This window comes from Electrona antarctica (assembly GCF_951216825.1).
Source record: "Electrona antarctica genome assembly, chromosome: 24".
NCBI classification, from domain to species: Eukaryota; Metazoa; Chordata; class Actinopteri; order Myctophiformes; family Myctophidae; genus Electrona; species Electrona antarctica.
This window is the reverse complement of record NC_136803.1, coordinates 6,869,322-6,892,976: the sequence shown is the minus strand read 5'-3', so window position 1 is coordinate 6,892,976 and position 23,655 is coordinate 6,869,322. Positions and strand designations below refer to the sequence as shown.

Below are 23,655 nucleotides of genomic sequence, written 5' to 3'. Positions count from 1 at the left end.
TAGCATAGTCTAATATGCATGTCAAACTGGGGGTCCTTGAAATTAAACGAGTTGAGAACCACTGCTAGAGCCGTAAAAAATCTTCTCTTATGGGGGGGTCCCTGGCATATATTTTCAAATGGGGGTCCGCAGGTCTAATGAGTGTCATTTGTCCTTGACATGAAAAAGTGTGGGAACCACTGCTTTACATTACTATAGACCTCACCATTCTATAGACCATTTTTATTTTATTTTTTACTGGGGGTTAAGGGGGGGGGGGGGGGGGGGGGGCGCTCTTGTCCCAGTTCCCTGGTGAAATACACCCTTTTTCCCCTCACTGTATATGTTTCTTTTCCCTTTTTACCTCCATTATGATGAATTCCTGTACTGTTCTTTGTCTATATAGAAGTGTCTATTTGTACGTCTCTAAATGTTTTGATGATTTGAACATGGTGGACCCTGTTGTAAACAAGTGTAATGCTTAATTGGGTCGTCCACTCACAGTTAACAGCCTTTGTATTGAGTTTGTGCTTGAAATGTACTGTAATTCTAATAAAATTTTCAATCAATCAATCAAAAACCCTGAGATCCCTACAGGTCTGCAGAACTACGCCACCTGCTGGAGGTAGGGACATTTTATCACCTGTGTATTTTATTTTATGCACGCGCGCGCACACGCACGCACACACACGTCACACACACACACACACACACACACACACACACACACACAGGCTTTATTGGCATGAGAAAACATACGTTTACATTGCCAAAGCAGAAAGCACAATACAACAATACAGCAATACAATCAAAACAAAAAATATGTACATACACACGCACACCCACACACGCACGCACGCACACACACACACACACACACACACACACACACTCACACGTCTCTCTCTGTTGCCCTAATTCAGTCTCATGTCTTACAGCTGCGTCTAGTTTCGCCCGACGGATCCTGCCGGGGAGGCGAGAGAGATCTGAGCAGCAACAAACTTTTATTTTGTTTTAATAATTTAATGTTTCAAATGTCTAAATGATGGGTTTTGTTATGGACCTTCCGTGGTTTAATCAACACGTTTGGTGTTTGGCTGCGGAACCGGATTCTTTGAGTCACATCTAGTACGAAGACAAAAGAGGTTTGTTTGGAGCTGAGCTGAGCAGTTTGTTGATTGTTTGTTTGTCAGAAACACTGTTCAAACGGTGATGTATTAACTATAGTTAAACATGTGTTCAAATGGTGATGTAGACGGTGACCTATTATAATAGATAACCGTTTGAAAATGTTTAAATATCGTTCTATATTTAAACATTTTCAAACGGATGTATTAACTATATTTAAACGGTGGTTCTCGACAGAACAAGTGAATGCTGTTGATGAGAATTTTAGTTTCCACTGGACATTTTGTCATTCTTCCAATAATAATAATAATAATAAACATGCATTTTCCTACTGCCATCTTGATCAGAGTATTATAAACATGAAAACCATCTGTTTAAGGCAGTGGTTCCCAAACTTTTTCATGTCAAGGACCCCCACATTGACACTAATTAGCCCACGGACCCCCATTTGCAGAGATATGTCAGGGACCCCCCATAAGAGAAGATTTCCACGGCTCTAGCAGTGATTCTCAACCTGTTTAATTTCAAGGACCTCCAGTTTGACATGCATTAGCCCCATTTAATGGTATTTCTCTCTGGGACCCCAAATTTATATTGTAAAATCAATGTTAATTTAACTACAGGATAACAACCTGAACACAGCATCACTGTAGCGCCACCTCCTGTACACAAACGCACATAACATTCATTACAAATACAGGATAACTGCAATGAGTCAAATAATACAATTTAAGTTAATTTAAATCAACTCTTGCACATTCATTATGTTAAACGGGGTGTACGGATTACAATTAGTTGAGTTGTAAAACACACCAGCATTTCAAAAGACCTTTTGACCACGGATTAATTTTTGTTTCACCAGAGGAGGGCGCTGTTGTTCAGACAACGAGAAAATGGGACGGTTGTTATCCTGTATAATGATTGAATGTTATTTTTTGTGTTACTGTACAGGAGCTGCTACAGTGATGCTGTGTTCAGGATGCAGAGACTTGACACGCCGTCTGTCCCCACCAGGTGTGTGTTCAATTAAATTACATTTTATTAACCCATTTAGACCTGACTTTGAAATTAAAAAAATGGCTTCTAAATCCTGACAGTTTTCTGAAATACCTTATGTTTCTATATCAGTGGTGCTCAATATTTCATGTCAAGGACCACAGAAACTATATGTAATTGGGCATGATCATATCTGGTTTCAGTATTTATTTATGGTGTATTGTCTCTATTATTAAGGTTATTGTAGCAGTCAATTTATATTGGGGGTCGGGAGGGGGCGGGGCGGGGGTCCCGAGACATTGCCAAAGCATTTCCGGGGGTCCCCGGCCAAAAACGTTGAGAACCCCTGTTGTAATGCACTGTTTTCTGGCCTCCCAACGAAAACTTCTGACTACCAATACAGGCTACAACTTTGTCAGAATGCAGCAGCCAGAGTTTTAACCAAAACTAAGATGAGAGAACATGGCACTCTTTTATTATAGCCTCTCTGCACTGGCTTTCCGGTTGTTTTTAGGGATGATTTTAAAGTTATTTTACTTGTTTATAAAGCCCTAAATGGCAACCCCCTTACCGCCATGACTGCCTGCCAAAATATGTCCCAGGTCACCCCCTGAGTTCTGCCACTGCTGGACTGTTGGAGGTGCCTAAAAGATAAGATGAAGCAGCTTTCTGCTTCTACAGGCCAACTGCCTGGAATAAACTCCCACAGCAGTTTAGACAGGCAGGCCTCTGTAGACATTTTTAAAACGCAGATTAAGACCAACTTTTAATGTTTACGCTTTGCTTTCGGTTGAGGTTTTATTAATGTACTCGCTGTTTTGTCTTCAGTCTTCTCTTAATTTGTAATGTTTTCTTTTGAATGTTTTACGCTAGTCCTGATTTTTGCTTGTATTGTAATTATTGCCATTTCATTCTTTTGTTTGTTTTGCAAATCACTTTGTGCTGCATCTTAATGTCATGAAAGGTGCTCTGAAATGTGAATTGATGTGAAAAAAGTATGTTCAAGAAAAAAAACGTGTTCAAAGGTTGAAATAAACAAAGTAATGTATTTGCTTATTTTTATTCACAATGTTAAGTGGAATAATTATTTGAATACTTTATATATCCATCTATAATTGCACCATATCCTTCCTGGACTACATGTTGTCTCAGTAAGACATCCCTCCCTCTATCCACAAAGAGCAGTGTACCAAAGCATTATGGGAATTGTAGTTGTAGAATTGTAGTTGTAGGAAGGAAGTGAGCCCAGTGTCCATGACATCATGGAAACTTAAGTACTAAAATATCCAAAAACTTTATTACCCACATAACTCCCAGGAAAGTGTTTCTTGTATCCCAAACATCATTAATCAGCCCAAGATTCACAGATGGTGTTTCAAGTCCACCCCCCCCCCCCTTCTGGGCCCTTAGGGGCCCCCATGGGCAAAGCTTCAACTTCAGTTAATTTGATCATCAACTTTCAACTTTGGGTCAGTCTACATGTAAAAGTGCCCAAAGTTGAAGGTTGATGCTTTGGGTCAGTCTACATGTAAAAGTGCCCAAAGTTGAAGGTTGATGCTCAAATTAACTGAATTTGAAGCTTTTCCCCTGGGGGCCCCTAAGGGCCCAGAAGGCCCAAAAAAGGACACAGTGCTCTATTGAGATGTGGGCACAATATATTGAAAGATTGGAGCGCAGATCTGTCAGGAAAAATGTCTCCAATCAGCCTAAGATTCACAGATCGTGTTGCAGGCTATAAGTCAAACACTCTTCCCCATTATTTGGGCCATTAGGATCATATTTCTTTCCTGACAGATCTGTGCTCCAATCTTTCAATATATTATTCCCACATCCCAATAGAGCACTGTGTCCTTCTTTGGGCCCTCAGGGGCCCCCAGGGGCAAAGCTTAAAAATGTGACCATCTTCTTTCAACTTTGGGCACTCTGCCTCAGTTTCAGTTAATTTGACCACCTTCCTTCAACGTTGGGCACCCTAATATGTGGTCTTTAAGTGGTGGGCCTGGGGTCATCCTAGGGGCTAGAAGGTCCAGGGAAAGGCCTACATACTCTCCAAGAGTTGGGAAAGAACATATCAAGAGTGGAGTGGTATGCCCTTGGATTTACCAGTGGATGCAATGTACCCCACTTTGAGGTGTCATGTCTTAGGCCTAGATTTAGGGTAGGATTGAACCAGTCGCTCTGTAGCCATACAAAGGCCTAGGGTTCCCAGATTGTAAAATGTTGTTCCTCCATCTTGGGAGAGTATGTAGGCCTTTCACTGGACCTCCTAGCCACTAAGATGACCACAGGCCCACCACTTAAATTTGTTCAAGAATCGATGTATATCGAAATGGAAACTCAACATATCGCATCGTTTCACTTTGTATCGTTTGAAATGCCAATCTGTGTTGAATCGTTTTGCAATGAAACTAAAAAATAAAATAAACTTAAAAAAAGATTGTATCAATACTAAGCACTAAGCTATTTAGCAATTTTAAGAAGGAAAAAATGTGTAATTACTTTTCCATTCCATATCGATATGGTCTATCGATAAATGTGTGAATTCTGTGTTCATGTCAAGGTGCAGGTTTGTCCATATGTGTTCACATATAATGTCCATGTATTTGGCAAAGAAACAATGTTTACTTTATATCCATAATGTTTCCCTTAAAACAAATTATCTGTCCACATGTTTCACACAGATTTCATGTCTTTGCTAAATAGTTACTGTATCGATTTTAAATCATTGAATTGTATCGCCATAATGAACCAATATCGTCCATGTGTCATTGTGACATCTCTGTTCACGTAGCAGACATAATATCACAGTACAGAAGATATCATTTCATCTTTCTTGTCCTGAAGTGTTTCTGGACTCGGCATCCATCAGTAAATCAGAAGGATGCCAGCCCAGCACCCATTCTATGTCCTCCTGTAATGTTGGTACCATTAGGAGAGATAACATGATGTTGGTACCATTAGGAGAGAACATGATGTTGGTACCATTTTAGGAGAGAGAACATGATGTTGGTACCATTAGGAGAGAACATGATGTTGGTACCATTTTAGGAGAGAGAACATGATGTTGGTACCATTAGGAGAGATAACATGATGTTGGTACCATTAGGAGAGAACAGGCAAACCTTGATCAAAATAACAATCATTCTACATCTTCTAATTGTGTAGACTACTTGTAAATTAAGTAATGCTGATGATTTTACTCTTGAGAGTGTAACATGAAACCAAATGGACCCTTACAGGTCTGTTTGGTTTACATAAAAAAGAAAGTGTGTGTGTGTGTGTGTGTGTGAGAGACAGACATTGAATTGTTAGATTTGATTCATCAAATGGTTTCTAAGTTTATATTTTAAATTATTTAGTGGCGTTAGACTTTGATGAGATCACAGTATAGCTATTCCACTGTTACACTGTACCATGCCTCCCCCTAGTGGCCGTTTATGGTATGTGCACCGTGCATGAAACTTAGTGTAATTCAGGCATAAATGTTTCTTCGCCTGGAAAGGAGCCTTAGGTGGTTCGGGCATCTGGTTAGGATGCCTCTCGATCATCTCCCTAGGGAGGTCCTCGATGCACGTCCCACTGGCAGGAGACCCCCGGGGAAGACAAAGGCGCAGTTGGAGGAAACACATCGACTCACTGGCCTTGGAATGTCTCGGGATCCCCAGGAGGAAGTCACTAATGTTGCTCTGGAGAGGGAAGTCTGGAGCACTCTGGTGGAGCTGCTATTTTCACTACTTCTTACCGTTTTCATAGTAATCTGCGAACCAGGGTCGCAATATTTTTACTTTTATGTGAATTTGATTGGCATATTTATCTTATTTTGATTTGTTTATTTGCAGTGTGTGATTAGTTTAGAGGCTTCAGTAGGCCCTGAAGCCTTCACCGCTTATTACCAATTTGCCACTTGTGGGCTTATAGTCCCATTTTCTATGTTTATAATAACCCCTCCTTCCCTTCGTATTTTAACACGACTTCCTTTTTAAGATTCAATAAACTTGATGTTGAATAAACCTTTTTGGTACATCAGCCTCTGGTTCTGTTCATTCTGAACACTTAACCAATTTGGGGTACCTTACCTTTGTTCAGTTACCTTGTCCAATATAAATACAATATATTGTTAATGTGTTTGTAGGATCCCTCACTCCTATCTGTGAGGGTGGTGTAGTCATCTCGTATAATATAGGCTATTAGCCCTGCTACATAAACATTAGGATATGTTTTCGAACATTGAGATTCTGCCACGGTCCGCTCCTCGCACAGTGGACTTTGACTGTCCTTATTTAGGTTTTGGACTTTTTGTCATTTCAGTATGCTCTGTTTTGGTCTTTGGTCATGTGTTCCTGACTGTTCTGTTACACTGTTGTTGCCTTGGCTTTGTTTGTCCTATTTTGTAGTATTGTACCTAGTGTTTCCTGGCTTCCTAGTTACTGTTTTCCTGCCTTGTCTAACCTTGTAATTGGTCAGTGTTTCCACCTGTGTCCTGTAAGTCCCCCAGCCTATCCCAGTGTTGATTGTCAGTTGAGTTCACCTGTGCCCTGTTCTCCTGGGTCTTTTTAAATCCTGTGTTTGCATTGTTCTTGTTAGTTCCCTGTTGGGTGAGGTCCTGTTATGCATTTTTAGTTTTATCTGCCTTTGCCCCTGCCCCAGTTATGGAAGATCCTGAGTTTGATTAATGAATCCTTCTAAGTTTAATTGTTCTGCCTCAGTGGTGTCTCCTGCATTTGAGTCCTCATCCCTACTCACCGTAACAGGTTCCTTACATACATAATTAATTAAAACATCTGCATAAATGCAATCTTTTACTTTGTCTATTGTAGTACACCTAGCCCTCATCGAACTCTTCCACATATCATTTATTTTAGAACACATGCCAGCGTTTCACCTCATCAATTCTAACTTGACAATCAAAAAGGTTATTATGATTATTCAACAGAAGAGTTCAAGGTGAATCCGTTATCAGTATCTTTTAACAATGTTTTTTGTGTGTAGGGAACAGTTTATGGACAACAAGGTTGTCTTCGCTACAGACAGAGCAACGACCCACTGTGCAGACAGAGCAACGACCCACTGTGCAGACAGAGCAACGACCCACTGCGCAGACAGAGCAACGACCCACTGCGCAGACAGACAGAGAAACGACCCACTGCGCAGACAGAGCAACGACCCACTGTGCAGACAGAGCAACGACCCACTGTGCAGACAGAGCAACGACCCACTGTGCAGACAGAGCAACGACCCACTGCGTAGAAAGACAGAGAAACGACCCACTGCGCAGACAGACAGAGCAACGACCCACTGCGCAGACAAGATGGACGACCCAGGATGGATGGATAAACATTACAGTGAGTGAGTACAACTCTGCACCCCCTGCTCTCTCTCTAACCGTGCACAAACACCCAGCATCATGTTTTATATTCAGTGGTAGAAGAAGTACTCGGATGTTTTACGGCCTGAAAGGTTTGTGAGCTGTTATTGACATGCATTATTTTGAAATTCCAGAGCCACAGGAACGCACCCAGGGTGCCGGCTCGCTTCCGGCGAGCCGCCCAACGTCCGAAACGGTTGAGAAATGACAGTTACTGTGTGGGGGTCCCTCTACTGTACCCTTCACTGTACTGTACTGTACTGTACTGTACTGTACTGTACTGTACTGTACTGTACTGTACTGTACTGTACTGTACTGTACTGTACTGTACTGTCACTGTACTGTACTGGCACACCCGAAATCATCATACTAATATACTGTTAATATGTGAGTGTGTGTTTGTGTGTGTGTTAGGTTGGTGGTGAAAAACAACCATGCTGTTTTCGTGCTCAGACGCACCCACCCACCCACCCAGCCAGCCACCCAGCCACACACATAGTCACTTAAGGAAGTGGTTGCACCACTTAAAAAAAATATATACATTTGTTTTATACATTTGAAAACTTGTATAAAGGCGAGGCGCGTGGGGAAAACGTTTTTCATTGGCTTTCCATCATGTAACTGATTTCCATACGTTGCTTGGTCGTATTGCAGTTGTTCATGTCGCAAAAATTAGGGCGAGGCTTGATTTCATAGGGCGTGCCAGATTGATTTCAGCCGTCACATTTATCAGCGATACGACCGACATTACGCAGGGATCAGCTGTTTATGATCACTTCATAAATGCCGTGGCGACGTGAGCGCATCCACGCTCGAATTTAAGGCAGGATTTACACTCCATTGATAAATGACCATAGGCTATATTCAATGAATGTTAGCCAGTATGAACTATGACTGGTTGTGGTTGTGTTTTTATAGACAGCGTACGTGTCACGTTAGTGTTACATTGAGCGGACACTAGCACTACTTAGCACTGTTAAGTTCTACTGTCAGCATCCTGTGTAGAGAGGATACTGTGTGTGTGTGTGTGTGTGTGTGTGTGTGTGTGTGTGTGTCTTTGTGTGTGTGTGTGTGTGTGTGTGTGCGTGTGCGAATACAGTGGGCGGGCTTTAGACTAGATGTAAACCCTGCACAGTAGATAGAAACCCATTTATTTCCCCCCCTATATCAAATAATAAAAGAGAAAATGTGTACTGTATCTATTTACAACCAGGTAGAGTTTAACTATGTAATTGCTGTACTTTCAAATGGTTTTATGGGACACATTACAAATTGCATTGTTTGTTCTACTGGTTTAAACATGTCTGTTCTAGGTTACTTTATATTATTATTATTATTATTATTACTACTACTACTGGTTTAAACATGTCTGTTCTAGGTTACTTTATATCATTCCATTGGGAAATGTTGCCCTGGTTAGTGGTTTATGTCCAGCTGCCACATAAGGTTACATACAATTACAACGGTTTTACTGTACATTTAGCAATTAAAAGCAGGTCTGTCCGATCGTGTGTTTCTAGTGTTTGACAGCTAAAACTTGTGGGGGTGGTTAAGAGTTGGGGGAGTGATTAGATGAGTGATTAGGGGTGGAGTTAAGTACCTCTTGTCCCCATTGTCACACACATTTCTGGGCAGCTCGAGGTGTTTAAAAGGTTTAGAATATTCTCATGGCATTTCCTCAGCTTTCAGTTTCAAATGGTCATATCGTCCTTCAAATATTTGTCAATTAATTATCCATCATACGAAAGCATATGTTCTGTACTTTAATAATCTGTAAAAAACTGAAAAATGACCAATGCCCACTTGTGGCACAAAGGACTGTAGCCAGTCACATGTGTTCAAATTGAATAACCCCCCTGTATAACCATATGGCAAAGTCCCAGGCTCAGCCAGCCAGACAGGGGTTAGTCCCAGGGTTGTCCATAGTTCTTCTGTAGCAGGCAAGTGTTGCTCACACTATTTCTTCCTGAAATCAGGCAAAGATAAAAATGGTAAATGGTGCATTTATATAGCACATTCCAAGGCGCTTTACAAAGATTGTGCATTACATTCACCCTTTCACACACATTCATACACTGATGGCAGGGGAAACCATGCAAGGCACCAACCTGCTCATCGGGAGCAATTAGGGGTTCAGAGTCTTGCTCAAGGACACTTTGACACAAACTCAGGGGGAGCCCGAACTTGGAACCTTCCAGTTCCCAACCAGCAACTCTACCCCTGAGCCACTGCCGCCCAATAATCTCACATAATGGTTCTTCCTGAAATCAGGCGAGTATTTCTCACGTAACGGTTCTTCCTGAAATCAGGCAAGTATTTCTCATAACAGTTTTCTTCCTGAAATCAGACAAGTATTTCTCATATAACAGTTTTCTTCCTGAAATCAGACAAGTATTTCTCATGTAACAGTTTTCTTCCTGAAATCAGGTGAGTATTTCTCACGTAACGGTTCTAACTGAAATCAGGCAAGTATTTCTCATGTAACGGTTCTTCCTGAAATCAGGCGAATATTTCTCATGTAACAGTTTTCTTCCTGAAATCAGGCAAGTATTTCTCATGTAACAGTTTTCTTCCTGAAATCAGGCGAGTATTTCTCATATAACAGTTTTCTTCCTGAAATCAGGCAAGTATTTCTCATATAACAGTTTTCTTCCTGAAATCAGGTGAATATTTCTCATATAACAGTTTTCTTCCTGAAATCAGGCAAGTATTTCTCATGTAACAGTTTTCTTCCTGAAATCAGGCGAGTATTTCTCATATAACAGTTTTCTTCCTGAAATCAGGCAAGTATTTCTCATATAACAGTTTTCTTCCTGAAATCAGGTGAATATTTCTCATAACAGTTTTCTTCCTGAAATCAGGCAAGTATTTCTCATATAACAGTTTTCTTCCTGAAATCAGGCGAATATTTCTCATATAACAGTTTTCTTCCTGAAATCAGGCAAGTATTTCTCACATAACGGTTCTTCCTGAAATCAGGCAAGTATTTCTCACATAACGGTTCTTCCTGAAATCAGGCGAATATTTCTCACGTAACGGTTCTTATTGGCATCAGGCAAGTATTGAGGGGAGGTCCTTTCTCCAGGTTCCTGGATTCCTTACTTACTGGATTACCGTACTAAACCCATTTGATCAAGGCATCATCATGCACCGTGTAGTACAGTCAATCTCATGATTCACCAGCAACATTTAATGTAAGGTGCAACTGTTACTTACTTATTTACTTACTTATGCCTACTGTCAACAAGCAACAAGCAATCTCCAGGCATCTCTGTCTTGAGCCGTTCTCTCCAGCTGGTTCATGGTCTTGATGTCTGCCTCCAGGTGCAACTGTTACTGCATTCTAAATAGGCCTACATACAAAATTGCAGTGGCAACTGATTGCATTCTAACTACATGTGTAAACGCTACACATAAGCTACAAGCAAGTTACATGATCACAGTTTTGTTACAGTCCACTGTACAGGCCATTTGGTTTCCCAAATGTTTAGTATTGTAGCAGTCGGCGCGTGGCGCGCCTCATTGGTATGTGCCCAAAATAACAGATCTGTAAGCTGTTGAAAATGCCATGAGCGCTGTGCAGGGTTGGGAAGCAACGTATTACATGTAACGCCATTATGTAATCGGAGTAAAAAAAACAGTACTTTTTAAAATGTGTAATCTGGATTACAGACAGTAACGGGGATTACAGGCTTGATTACATTCTCCCCTTCCCCTCATCAATTTTAGGGCTATAATATGTTAAAACAACAAACGATAAAAGAATCAAGTCGAAACTAGAAAAAGTGCCCTTCTGGGCACTGGTCTCCACCAGGAGGATAGGAGTGTGTGTGTGTGTGTGTGTGTGTGTGTGTCGCGGCTTGGCCTGTTGTAGCGCCACCATGAGGCTGATTTGAAAACGGTCAAGTGGCATTTCTTCCAAAGCCTAGTGGGAATATGCATGCACAGTTTCACCACAATCGGACGCTGCGTTGAGTAGTTGTGGCGATTTGTACAAAACGGGTACAAAGCGGGCTACTCCTGAAAAGTTTAGGAGCCAATCGTAGCCAATGAGGGTGGATTATGAGAAATCAAACAAACCCGTCTTGATCACATGACTATGGAGAGCATGTGTACCGATTTGCGTGAAATTTGGATACAATCTGAAGGAGTAATATTAGAAAATGTGTTTTACATATGTCGGCCTCCTGGTGGCACTATAAAGAGCAGATGTGAAACATTCCAGGCAAAGGTTTTTCCTTGGCCTCTAGGGAGTTGGCATACAAAGTTATTCACAGATCCGTGCAGTTAGAGGTAAAACACTTTTGGGCCAGTTATAGCGCCACCATGAGGCTGAGTTGAAAATGTTCATGGGGCATTTCTTCCTCTGCCTAGTGGGAATGTGCGTGCACAATTTCACGGAAATCACATGATGTGTTCATGATTTGCAGCATTTTGTTTGAAACCGAGCACTCCTGCAAACTTTGGAAGCCAATCTTAGCCAATCAGGATGGAGTCTGAGAAATCTGAAAGACCCGTTTCGTTGAATGGCTCTAGAGAGACTGTGTACCAATTTGCGTGATGTTTGGACAAAATATGTAGGTGTACTGTCCAAAAACTTGTTTTGCACAAAGCGGCCTCCTGGTGGCGCTATAACAGGCCATTCTGGAAATTTTGGGGAAGAGGTTCATCGTTGGCATCCAGGGAGTGTGTGCAAAATTTGGCATCGACCGGGTTAACGGTGCCGGAGATTAGCTGTTCACAGACGGACGGACGGACACACGGACACACGGACGGAGTGCAAAACATACTCTCTCCCCATGCCTTCGGCCTGGTGGAGACAATAAATAGTACGCATGACACATGATCAGGGGCTGAGCTGTGTGTGTCGCTGCCGCTACCCATAATGCACTGCACAGTGGGCACACGAGCAGCGGCGAATCCAACTCTCCAGTCCCCATGTTATATTTATTATATTATATTACATTATATCGCGTGATGATCTATAGCCATCACTCTGGTCAGTGATCTGTGTAGGGGAAAAGAGGAGGCGGGGTGTGTGTGTGTGGAGCGCTCTGTAGCTGTGGGGACACGGGTGGAAAATGATTCAGATGATGATGATTCCGTTCAAATGGCACTCCAGTAGGCTATGCATTGCTCGCTATATGATGCAGACATAACCATTACTCTATGGATCATATCATTAACATGCAGCTCTCAACGGCTTCTGTGTTGACCAGTGTGGTGGTGGTATCAAGATCATTTAAAAACGACATGGCCTACAACAAAATAGTTGATTTCTAAATGCAAACTGAATCAGTCCGTGATTAATTACAGCTGTGGGTCTCGCATTGCAAAGTTAAACTTTCGGGCCCATTGAGAACTCTACGTCTCCTCCTTCACCTCGCCCTCCCCTCCTCCCTTTTCTCCCCCCTCTTGGTTGTGTGGGTTAGTTTCCCATCAGTCGATCAGTGCGATTGTTATTAACACTGTACAGACTCATGGTCCAGTAAGGCCTGCCACTAACTTGTCATCCGGGGAGCCTCTCCCCGGAGTCTCTTTTTGTCTCCCACTCTGCAGTTCCATGGACTTGTATTATGGACCCCCAGCTGCCTATGAAGAGTGACTGTGGACCAGGCCTCTTCACGGAGCCTTCAATGAGCCTATCAAGAGTGTGACCGTGGACGCCTTCTCCCAGAGCACGACCATGGACTGCTACCATATCATAGTACACCACCACACTGTATTTTATCTTCTTAATCCGAGTGCATTTTTATGGCTCTTGAAGCAGAGACAGGTACTCGCCCATCTCTTCCAAAACAAGTCAACAAGATACTGCATTTCTTTCACCCTTTAGCATATGCTGACCCGTATACATATGTATACGGGTCTTCTTTTGTGAACAGTTCAAGTGGCATGACTGAGGTGCTGACATACAAGCTTCCTCTCTGCACAATGGAACACCCATACCAACCCAGACCTGGCCTTTGCCGTGTGTCAGCAATGGAAATGCATCAGTACCTCAGTCATGCATCTTGAACTGTTCACAAACGACTTAAATACACGCTGAAGGGTGAAAAAGTGCAGTAACTTGTTTTGTTTTGCGATTGTTATTAACACTGTAAAGACTCACGGTTCAGTAAGGCCTGCCACTAACTCGTCATCCGGGGAGCCACTCCCCGGAGTCTCTCTTTGTCTCCCACTCTGCAGTTCCATGGACTTGTATTATGGACCCCCAGCTGCCGATCAAGAGTGTGACCGTGGACCAGGCCTCTTCACGGAGCCTTCACTGAGCCTATCAAGAGTGTGACTGTGGACCAGGCCTCTTCACGGAGCCTTCACTGAGCCTATCAAGAGTGTGACCGTGGACCAGGCCTCTTCACTGAGCCTATCAAGAGTGTGACTGTGGACCCGGCCTCCTCACAGAGTAGTAGTAGAGTAGTATGATCAAGTAGGGGTGTTCGTTTACTTACGAGAAAAAAACAACTGCTATTATGATAACAGTTTTCTTCCCCGACAGCAAAGATAAGCTATAGTGTATTAACATAGCCATATTGGACAAAATAAACATTGTCAGTGTTTGTTTTTCCTTGGCAGACCTTGGAGATCTGGGCGGTGTTGGACGCGGAGCCTGAAGCCAACGAGACCTTCACGGTGGTGCCGTCCAGCAACAGCGGAGGAGCCCGTCTGGGGGGAGAAGCCCCACCGTCCAGCCCCAGCGGAGGAGCCCGTCTGGGGGGAGAGGCTCCACCGTCCAGCCCCAGTGGAGGAGCCCATCTGGGGGGAGAGGCTCCACTGTCCAGCCTCAGCGGAGGAGCCCGTCTGGGGGGAGTGGCTGCACACCTACATCACCGTCCTGGAGAACCTGGCTCTGTCTGGCCTGTTCCGCATCGGACCCAAGCTGAACAGGTCAGCATCGGACCCACGCTGAACAGGGCCTGTTCCGCATCGGACCCACGCTGAACAGGTCAGGACCCACGGACCCATCGGACCCACGCTGAACAGGTCAGCGCTGAACATCACACCACAAACCGCAGCCACGCGCTGTAGGTTTAATATCTCTACCTGTGTATTTGCTGTTCAGAACTAACACAGAGGTGGTGGCCGTGGTCTTCCTGAAGGGGGCGTGGTCTTCCTGACCGCTTCCCGTAGCAACGGTCTGGACTCATCCGTCGGCGTGGAATGGGAGACGCCGTCTGAGAGCGCCGCGGCCGCAGGTGAGCTGACGAGATGACTTCATGGTGTAATTTAATTGACTGGTTCTCCAACTTATGTGTATTTGGAAGATTGTTTATTTGGATTCCTTTCTCATTTCACCTTCCTTCAATCTTCGCCTCCGTTTCTCCTCTCTTTCACTGTAGTCAGGGGATATTAATACAATCTGGGAATACATTTCTTACCAAGACTTTTCTTCACCAATGTGTTTGTAAAGGTGTCTACTAACATATCCCACATTGGTTTCTATTCAACCACCCTAGGGGAATGTTTGACAGCTGCTGAAACCATTAGCCTATAACGTAAAATGTTCTAAATGTCATTATGTTTTAAGTAGCCCTAGTTTAACCATAGACCCCCTAGGTTGGCCATAGCCACTTGCCCAAATATACCCAAATGTGTTGACCTCATCAACCATTTTTAGCCCAAGGAGTGTTTTAAGTGCAAAACTAATGCTTGGAATGGATTCAGAATCATGAAAACACCCTAGTTTGACATAATGAAATGTAAAACATTTTGCCTTATAATGGTTGTATGGCACCCCAACTTTCAGCAGCTGTCAACTTCCCCTAGGGTGGTTGAATAGAAACCAATGTGGGATATGTTAGTAGACTCCTTTACAAACACATTGGTGAAGAAAATTCTTGGTAAGAAATGTATTCCCAGATTTGACACTATACTGATGATATTCCCTGACTACTGGGGTAAATGGATTGTAAAATGGATTCATGATGATGGTGTGTGTCTTTCTTGCAGAGAGCAGTGTCCCAGTACTGGGCGTGTACCAGACCTTCCAGAGGGCAGCGTCCCAGTGCTGGGCGTGTACCAGACCTTCAGCAGAGAGCATCGTCCCAGTGCTGGGCGTGTACCAGACCTTCCAGAGAGCAGCGTCCCAGTGCTGGGCGTGTACCAGACCTCCCAGAGGGCAACGTCCCAGTGATGGGCGTGTACCAGACCTTCCAGAGGGCAGCGTCCCAGTGCTGGGCGTGTACCAGACCTTCCAGAGGGCAGCGTCCCAGTGCTGGGCGTGTACCAGACCTTCCAGAGAGCAGCGTCCCAGTGCTGGGTGTGTACCAGACCTTCCAGAGGGCAGCGTCCCAGTGCTGGGCGTGTACCAGACCTTCCAGGAGAACCCTACGTCGGCCTGGTGCTCCATCCCTGACGACGGAGCCTCCTCCCTGGCTATGAGACTGGACAGAACGCCCCCTGTTGGATCAGCTCACACCCTGGCCACTCTGTGCAGATGGCAAGGGGTCTTTGGCCCCATACAGGTACAGTACAGACCAACTCCCCCTCTCTAAGAACCTTGCATTTACCTCAATTTTTTTTTCTGTCGGGTGGAAACCTTGTATGTTCAAGACTACTTTTCAGGAAATGTGAAAAATAGAATGTGTTCCAAATACTCTCATCTCTTCCAAAACAAGTCAACAAGATACTGCACTTTTTCACCCTTCAGCATGTATAGGAGTATTATTTTGTGAACAGCTCAAGTGGCATGACTGAGGTGCTGACATATTTCCATTGCTGACCCACGGCAAAGGCCAGGTCTGAGTTGGTATGGGTGTTCCATTGTGCAGAGAAGAAGCTTTGGGGCACTTTTGGGTCAAACAACAGTGTGTTGGTGCTAGAGGCCCATTGGCTCTGTGTCTCTCCATTTGATGATGATTGGCTGTAACCAAAACATGATCTGCAGATCAGCTTCCACCAACTTCTTCTAATAACAACTTCTAATACCACCTTCTTCTAAACACGTCCTAACACCACGCCCTTCTAACACTTCCTTCTAACACCACCTTCTTCTAACACGTTCTAACACCACCTCCTAACACCACCTCCTTCCATGTTGGTGAAAGCTGATCTGCAGAAGACATATGATGATGTGAATTCATTCACTCCCACTGGTACCAGCGCCTGCCTTCTATGCAGGGGTCTTCAATTCCCAATACAAGGACAGCCAAACATCCTCAAATGGAGAGACACACAGCCAATGGGCCTCTAATGCCAACACATTGTTTGACCCCAAAGAAGCTTCTTCTCTGCACAATGAAACGCCCATACCAACCCAGACCTGGCCTTTGTCGTGTGTCAGCAATGGAAATGTGTCAGTATCTCAGGCATGCCACTTGAACTGTTCACAAAAGACTCGCTAAAGGGTGAAAAAGTGCAGTATCTTGTTGACTTGTTTTGGAAGTCTTGAGGTGTTTGATATTGCTATAAAATTGCCTTGCTATTTTCCATTTGTTTAACCGTTCTGGTTGCTGTGAACTGTTGCTAGGGCCCCACCCGCACCGTGTCTGTATGACCAACCACATTAGCTTCTGTTTTAGTCGCAGCCTTTGCATGCTTTTCCCCTGAAACTAATGCCCTGTCCGTGCTTTTGAACAGATAGATTATCCGGTGAGCGTGATGGGAACATTGGCTTTTTCTAGAGGAAGGATGGACCTCATTTTAGTTCGCTAGCATTGATGCTATGCTTTAGCATCCAAGAATGGAAGCCAAAAAGGGACACGCGTCATAGTGTTATAGCCTGAAATCACCAGCACCCAAGCGCCATACCACTTTCGTCCAGCAGGCGGCACTCATTGTGTTAACACTGTACAGACTCATGGTCCACTAACTCGTTATCCGGGGAGCCACTCCCCGGAGTCTCTTTTTGTCTTCCACTCTGCAGTTCCATGGACTTGTATTATTGACCTCCAGCTGCCTATCAAGAGTGTGACCGTGGACGAGGCCTCTTCACGGAGCCTTCAATGAGCTTATCAAGAGTGTGACTGTGGACCAGGCCTCTTCAATGAGCCTATCAAGAGTGTGACTGTGGACCCGGCCTCCTCACAGAGCACAACTATGAAATGCTAGCATAGTATAGCATTATCTTAACATTACCAGTAAGACGCCTGAGGGTGAGGAGCGACCTCGCCCTAAAGGGCGACGTCGCGTGCACTTGCTATATATGGAGCGTGTCTTGAGTGCACAGGGTTAACACGGAAAACAATACACGTAAGTGTCCGTCTCACAGATGAGGCATAGCTTGTTCACAGGTCTTTCCAGTGCGTTTGTCTTCATCTGTCACATCTGACAAGCCCCTTTCATCAGGTATCATATGTGACTCTTCCCTTTGCATCAGGTGTCATCTGCTTGACTCTTCCCGACACCCACAAGCTCTGTGGCACTGAATCGTCCATAATCATAACGTCTCCTATTGCCAGGTTCTTCCTGATCTGAGTCCACTTTTGTGGCACTTGAAGCAGAGAGAGGTACCCACCCATCTCTTCCAAAACAAGTCAACAAGATACTGCACTTTTTCACCCTTCAGCATGTATAGGCATCTTCTTTTGTGAACAGCTCAAGTGTCATTACTGAGGTGCTGACATATTTCCATTACTGCCCCACGGCAAAGGCCAGGTCTGGGTTGGTATGGGTGTTCCATCGTGTAGAGAAGAAGCTTGGGGGCACTTTTGGGTCAAACAACAGTAGTGTGTTGGTGCTAGAGGCCCATTGGCTCTGTGTCTCTACATTTGATGATGTTTGGCTGTAACCCCAAACAAGATCAGCTTCCACCAACTTCTTCTAATATCACCACCTCCTAACATGTCCTAACACCACCTCCTAACACCACCTCCTTTCATGTTGGTGAAAGCTGATCTGCAGAAGACATATGATGATGTGAATTCACTCACACCCACTGGTACCAGCGCCTGCCTTCTATGCAGGGGACTTCAATTCCCAATACAAGGATTGGGGTTACAGCCAAACATCGGGACACACAGCCAATGGGCCTCTAACGCCAACACATTGTTTGACCCCAAAGAAGCTTCTTCTCTGCACAATGGAACACCCATACCAACCCAGACCTGGCCTTTGTCGTGTGTCAGCAATGGAAATGCGTCAGTACCTCATGCCACTTGAACTGTTCACAAAATACTTGTATACACACTGAAGGGTGAAATAGTGCAGTATCTTGTTGACTGTTTTGGAAGAGATGGGTGAGTACCTGTCTCTGCTTCAAGTGCCACAACAGTGGACTCAGATTAAGATGAACCTGGCAATAGGAGACCTTATGATTATGGACGATTCAGTGCCTCTGTGGCACTGAATCGTGGGTGTCGGGAAGAGTCAAGCAGATGACACCTGATGCAAAGTGAAGAGTCACATATGATACCTGATGAAAGGGGCTTGTCAGATGTACGTGCAGATGTACGTATGTGCATATCACCCAGCTAAGCAGCAAAGTCAGTGTAGGTGAAGTCAGGGTTCATATCTACAGGTCACTATGACCACGGCGTCTCCATGCATAAGACATCAGACTTCCCATCTTGTGACTGCGACGTCACCACGCTGCCACCACCCCCATCACTGTGCTGAACCAACGAGGGGATGCCAACCATCTCCTCCACGTGGGTCATCGTCAGCTGACAGCAACATGGATTCATCTCAGCCAATCACGATAGAACAACAACATTCCGCCATCTTTGCTATAATTGTGTTATTCATGGAATAGAAACTTTATCCAGGACTCAGGAACGGACTTTGTAACTATGGAATAACGCTATGTCAAGCCTGGATCTGTAACATCTTTTCACTGAGAATCAATTTGTATAAATTCCACTAAACTTTATAATTCGGTGTGGTCTGAATTCCTGCGTCTTCCAAATTACTTTTTAAGGGTCTTTTATCCATTGCCTGGATTGTGTTCAGGGTTCAAGGGTTTTTCTAGGATTGGCAAAGGTTACTAAAGGATTTTAACCCATTTTGGTGTTTTTAAAGCATTATGTTATACTCTAGCTATTGAAAAATAGCAGATCTACAAGCTCAGCGCGGCACCGAGTGCCGCGCTATGCTGATTCATTTTGTTCCATTCAAAGTTCTCTGAAAGGTTTATCCATTCATCTTAAACTGACCGCACTATATTTGAACAATGAATCCATGAATTGAACAAGGTGGACCCTCTTGTAAACAAGTGTAATGCTTAATTGGGTCGTCCACTCACAGTTAACAGTCTTTGTATTGAGTTTGTGCTTGAAATGTACTGTAATTCTGCAAACTGTTAATAAATATTTCAATCAAATTCTATAACTATTACCCTAGAGTTGGGTTCTGCTTGACGTTTCTTCCTAAGGGAGGGAGTTTTTTTCCGTTACCACTGTCGCAATATTGCTTGCTCTGGGTGGCTGTCCTTTGCTCTACATGTAAAGTGTCTTGAGACAACTTTTTGATAGTTTAATAAAATGGAATTGAATTTAATAAAATGTTATTGAATTGTGTAATTGTGCATGTGTTCTGACGGGTGGGTGAATATAATTGTGCAGAAAAATTGTACTTAAAGTATTTGTACGTAAAGCTGTTTAATTGTTTTAAACCAATGCAAGGGAATGCTTGACGTGTCTCGGTATAGCAGATTAATTGTTCTGATGAACTAATGCAAAAATAAAAACTTTTTTTTATTTTTTCCTTTTTTTTATTTTACTCCTGTGTATTGTTTGTCTGTTTTTGTTAGACACATATATCACCCACATTCAATCAACAACAAAGCAACTACGAAACAGGCTGTCTTAAAAAACAAACAAAGGGACACTACAATACAAGCACAAGTGTGTATATTCTAAATCGATGTGCCCAAATAAATACACATTTAAAGAAAAGTATACTGTATTGATACATTTTTGGTTAAATATTTTATCGTAATTATTACAGTAAAGATATTGGTTCTGTTCAGAATTTGTCGCGTCATGTCTTTCAACAAATAGAAAAAGCTCAATAGGGGCCTCGATAAGCCAGTTCGATAAGTTGCTCGTTATGAATAAAAATTAACGAGCTCCATCGCTAGCACGCTGGCGGGAGCTTCTTCACACCTCGACCAATCTATAAATCTGTTGTGGTGCTGCTGGAACCTCCAGGGGCAGGTGTGGTGCTGCAGGAACCTCCAGGGGCAGGTGTGGTGCTGCTGGTAGCCTAAAGAAAATACATTGGTTACAAAACAAAAAGCAATTCAGAACAAGCAGGTTAAACCAGTGCCCAGGCAGAAGATCCAAACCCCAAAGGTGGGCCCTTAAATATCAGTTTCCATAACATACATGGTAACAATAAAACCTGCATGCATATCGGTCACATGTTACCGTGCCCTACTTACAGACCGGCACAGTGGGGCCTTTAATACACCCCACCCTCAGGTGCTACCTACCATCCACAGGGGTGCTCTAGCACATGGGTTCCCAAAGTGGGGTCCGGGGACCCCCAGCGGTCCTTAAGGGAGTTCCAGGGGGTCCCCAGCTAAATGATAGTTAGGAACAAAATGGACCCTTATGGGAATGTAATTCTGAGAGTGTACAAATAGAACCAACGGGTCCATTTGGTTCCATTTGCACACTCGGAGTTAAATGAACACTCTTAGCGCCGGCCAGCGCCATTACCCGCGGCACCGCGGGTTATAATAATTACCCTTTGATAGCCAAACCCGCGGCGCCGCGGGTAATCAAAATCGACCCGCAGAAGCCAAACATACCTCTACTGCACCCTATAGCATGCGGTCTGAGACCATGGACTATAGCCTGTCGCTTTTCCGTGATTTTCACCTTTTTTTCAAATCCTCCGAAATCGTGAAAAATTGGCACCCTACAGCATGCGGTCCGAGACCATAGACTATAGCCTGTCGCTTTTCCGTGATTTTCACCTTTTTTTCAAATCCTCCGAAATCGTGAAAAATGGCATCCTATAGCATGCCGCTGGCTGTTTTTGGTGTTATGTTTGATTAGTATTGATAAATATTTATGGAGCTAATGCTAGTGTATCCATATATATTTATCAGTAGGCTGCTTATTATGAGTTTCCTTGGACATGTTACAGTTTGGCAATTGTCCTCCACAAAAGATGTCCGTCGTGGGCCACCGTCCTGTGGGTGTGACATAGGCCTGATCATCCGACTCTCCCCATTGGCCAGGCGGTCATGTGACTTTGCTGTCTTCCTGGAGTGTGGGCTTTATAACCACAGTCTGTGGCAACAGCTCTTTGAGTAGCAACGCTATGGCAGCTCTCCCTGCAGCTGATGCCATGTTCTGTAAGCCACTTAGTTTGTGTTTCTGTTCTGCTTTGTTTGTGCCTGTGAGAGAGAGGATGTCTGTTTGGTAGGTGTAAGTTGTAGTTTTTGTCCCTGTATGCTTGTTAGGGTTCAGATGCCCGAACTCTGGTCTTTTGTAAGTAACTATATTTACATATGCAAAGCCTTTGTAAATATTCTGATACTCAATATTCTGAGCCTTTGTAGATATACATTTCATTCATTCTGAGCCATTACATATATATCTATTTATTCTGTCATGAGCAAGTCTGTAAATAGCTATGTGGTCCAAGACCATGGACTATACCATGGTCTCTTTTCCGTGATTTTCACCTTTTTTCTAATACTCCGAAATTGTTAAAAAAAGGCACACTATAGCATGCGGTCCAAGACCATGGACTATAGCCTGTCGCTTTTCCGAGATTTTCACCTTTTTTTCAAATCCTCCGAAATCGTGAAAAAATGGCACCCTATAGCATGCGGTCCGAGACCATGGACTATAGCCTGTCGCTTTTCCGTGATTTTCAACTTTTTCCAAATCCTCCGAAATTGTGAAAAATGGCACCCTATAGCATGTGTTCCGAGACCATGGACTATAGCCTTTCGTTTTTCCGTGATTTTCACCTTTTTTTCAAATCCTCCGAAATCGTGAAAAATGGCACCCTATAGCATGCGTTCCGAGACCATGGACTATAACCTGTTGCTTTCCGTGATTTTGACCTTTTTTTTTAAATCCTCTGAAATCGTGAAAAATTGGCACCCTATAGCATGTGTTCCGAGACCATGGACTACAGGATTACAAATATACAACTACTACACTCCACAGACTTGTTTGAAAGTTGTGTTGGATTTATTTTAATGTGTATTTTCTTTGCACACAGGCATACTTTAGAGGTGCAATCTGAATCACTCACAAACGGCCGTTCTTAACCCAACATACCACAGGTGGGCGCTGAACTATAATAATAATGTTGCCCACCACCCCCCAGGCCCCAGTGTGACCGCTCTGGCTGCTCTATAGCTATAGGATGTGATCATTATTATACTGTTGAAATGAATGGATTATAAATATAACTGTGTGCTTTGCTTTGTGACCCATGACCTTTGTGTTTGACCTCAGTGGATCCATTGATGAGGGAGTGCATCAGGATCCTGATGCAGAGGATCCACCTTCTATAGCGTTACTAGAGGGTAAGAATGTAACCCTAACACCACCCAAAACACCACACCCTGCCTGAGGGTAATAATTTAACCACAAAACGACCTACTGTAAATTACCAAAGTCCTGAAGGTGCCATACAGCTGAGTTCTGTCCTCCTCACAGAGTTACTGTTATAATGTAGTTGTGAACCACATAGCAGTGGACAGTCTATAGCTGGCATAATGTAGTTGTGTCGAGGCCGGGCACAGGACTCCTTGTCTACTAATAGTTATGGAATAATCACTGCCGTGTAGTACCAAGGTAGTGCTGGCGGCAGCTGGAAGAAGGTGTCATACAGCTGAGTTCTACTCAAAGTTCTGGAGGTCCTGAAGGACTTCACGACATAGTGACTCTGTCAGTGACACGGGAGAGAACATTAAGCCAAACTATGGCTGCAATAGCTCATTTTCTTAGTGATTATTTCATAACTATTGGATTAGTCGACAGGGAGACCTAGACACAACTGCATTATGCCTAAGTCCACTGCTAAGTTTTTTTTCACAATTGCAGTATTCCAGCTAGGGATGTTAATTGTTATGTCTATGTAACTAAATCTTTTGCTTTTATTTATTTTTTCTGGGTTGCCTGATGCATCATGAGGACACCTCTACACCAGCAGTGGATCGAGAAGAGTACCTGAACGCCCGCTTCGAATGGGATCAGTGTATTGAAACGGGGAAAATCAGGTGCAATCAGGCCTTTCAATAGACTGAGTAGACGTCTACCCGTCTACTCAGGTGC

The 23,655-nt window shown here is 43.7% G+C and overlaps 1 protein-coding gene across 7 annotated transcripts; it reads left to right on the top strand.

Annotated features, from left to right (window-relative positions):
• The first annotated feature begins 929 nt into the window (after window positions 1-929).
• On the top strand, window positions 930-23,555 carry LOC306917098 (uncharacterized protein). 7 transcript variants are annotated; one of them, XM_079495227.1, is made up of 7 exons: window positions 930-1,124; window positions 2,059-2,121; window positions 7,093-7,449; window positions 13,028-13,244; window positions 13,658-13,898; window positions 14,045-14,414; window positions 14,532-14,649. In XM_079495227.1, the coding sequence occupies exons 5-6, from the start codon at window positions 13,891-13,893 to the stop codon at window positions 14,376-14,378; spliced, it is 342 nt and encodes a 113-aa protein (XP_079351353.1). In that variant the 5' UTR covers window positions 930-1,124; window positions 2,059-2,121; window positions 7,093-7,449; window positions 13,028-13,244; window positions 13,658-13,890; the 3' UTR covers window positions 14,379-14,414; window positions 14,532-14,649. The 7 variants fall into 6 exon arrangements, 3 of the variants coding, with proteins under 3 accessions (XP_079351353.1, XP_079351351.1, XP_079351352.1); XR_013789116.1 differs by lacking the exons at window positions 13,028-13,244; window positions 13,658-13,898; window positions 14,045-14,414; window positions 14,532-14,649 and adding exons at window positions 22,595-22,658; window positions 22,834-22,904; window positions 23,515-23,555 and having other exon boundaries at window positions 7,093-7,445; XR_013789118.1 differs by lacking the exons at window positions 13,028-13,244; window positions 13,658-13,898; window positions 14,045-14,414; window positions 14,532-14,649 and adding an exon at window positions 7,603-7,756 and having other exon boundaries at window positions 7,093-7,445.
• Window positions 23,556-23,655: the final 100 nt, after the last annotated feature.

Coding starts and splice junctions, on each gene's coding strand:
- LOC306917098 (XM_079495225.1), top strand. CDS start 2,087: ATGCAGAGACTTGACACGCCGTCTGTCCCCACCAG. Junction 2,122..7,092: donor ACGCCGTCTGTCCCCACCAG/GTGTGTGTTCAA, acceptor TTTTGTGTGTAG/GGAACAGTTTATGGACAACA. Junction 7,446..22,833: donor ATGGATGGATAAACATTACA/GTGAGTGAGTAC, acceptor GTTTGACCTCAG/TGGATCCATTGATGAGGGAG.